The 1,590-nt window shown below is 34.2% G+C and overlaps 1 protein-coding gene across 1 annotated transcript; it reads right to left on the bottom strand.

Annotated features, from left to right (window-relative positions):
- Positions 1-108: 108 nt before the first annotated feature.
- LOC108743955 (CCR4-NOT transcription complex subunit 10-like) lies at positions 109-1,502 on the bottom strand (the record flags this gene model as incomplete). Its single annotated transcript, XM_018479557.2, has 4 exons — positions 109-311; positions 481-669; positions 931-1,085; positions 1,176-1,502. Coding segments are annotated over 4 exons (736 nt in total), but the record flags the coding sequence as incomplete, so codon positions are not given.
- Between the last annotated feature and the right edge of the window lie 88 nt (positions 1,503-1,590).

Below are 1,590 nucleotides of genomic sequence, written 5' to 3'. Positions count from 1 at the left end.
ATGTAGGAGAGGATCTAAATATGAGGTATTAAAAATGTATTACGATATTCTAGGCTTCTGTTATCGTTTATTATATTTGTTAAAAAATTCTACATTCAATTTGCTTCCTCATACTTAAAGCGCTTTAATATTCACTTTCGTTTAATAACAAAAAACATTTTAAACTTTGCTAATAATACGATTAAATAAAAGATTAATTTTTTATGGTCAGTCGTCGTCTTTAAAATCCATCAAAAATATTTCAGGTCAACTGTTGATTTTGTACTGGAAACAGTACTGTTTGACAAGAGTCCTGGCTACGTCCGCATGTCCTATATAATAATTTTTGTTTGTGACAAAAACAAAGCCACCAAATTTTTTAATATGTAAATTATCTTTACACATGCGACACCTAGTATGTAGCTAAACGTAAGAAAAGCCTCTAAATCCGCAAAACAATCTTCAAACGCCAAATACAAATAAATAGAATTAGGGACTTACCCAACTGCAGTTCTATGTAGAGAACGAGCATAATTATGTGGGCGGGAACTCGACAATTTGGTCCTTGACCTTGCCAAACCTTCTTCAGCAAAGTCGACGCCTGGTCCAGTTGACCCCTCACTGTTTTACAGACAGCAATGTTATACTGTAACACACTTTGAATACTTTCCATATTCCTAGGAAACCAATCTGTAATAAAATAAAATAATACATAAACCCTTATACAAGAAAGCAAAAACAATAATTAATAATAAACAAAAACTAAATTCCCGGTGTCTTCCTACGTGAACCTTCTCGCCCCCTGCACCTCTATTTAATGAAGAAAGAATGCCGATACATTTGTTATGTATATACTAGATATTTGAATAAAAATGAGCGAAATTCTTCACATTTATTTTAGATAAAGTTATATACCAAATTAATTAATTATATTATTATTCATTTACACACTTGTTGGTGGATTATTTTTCATCGTTTCTTCTTCAGAATCTTCTGGGAATTCCAATGATATGTCCTTAATATTTTCTGGATTCAAGTGTTCTAATGCTTCTGTTATCTTGTCCATAAGAAGCAATGCTTCAGCAGCATAAAGATGACCCAATAGTCTGCAATAAGTTAACAAAAAAATTAATCAAAACCTATTAAGCAAACTAAGGAGAAAAATATTTTTTTTTTAATATCAAAAACCTACTCACATATGAACTCCAGAAATCTTCGGTTGGCTAAGTAGGTTTTGCGCATGCTCTAATGCCAGAACGTAATCCCCTAGACTGACGGCAACATAGGCGCTGGCAGCTAGTATAGAGTTCTTTAGAGAGGCAACGCTACTTTGCGAAAGTGACGATGAAGGAGCTGGACCAGGTGTCAGAGGGGGAGCAGGGGGAGTCACTCCTGGTATAAGAAGGAGAGGTACTGGCGATGCTGCAGTATCAGATGGTAATAAATTGTACGCATTACGAAGACACAGCATAGCAAATTCCAATGTGGGCATCGGTACAGCATAAGATACAGGTTCTACTACGCTAACAGAGAAATAAAAAAATAAATAAGTAAATTTTTATGGTTGAATAAATAAGTGCAGTAACATAACGCTTTTGGGACATTTTAATT

The sequence above is a fragment of the Agrilus planipennis genome, unplaced genomic scaffold (assembly GCF_000699045.2).
Source record: "Agrilus planipennis isolate EAB-ADULT unplaced genomic scaffold, Apla_2.0 scaffold2932, whole genome shotgun sequence".
Classification (NCBI taxonomy): domain Eukaryota; kingdom Metazoa; phylum Arthropoda; class Insecta; order Coleoptera; family Buprestidae; genus Agrilus; species Agrilus planipennis.
The sequence above is the reverse complement of the archived record's forward strand: the minus strand, read 5'-3'. Positions and strand labels throughout refer to the sequence as shown.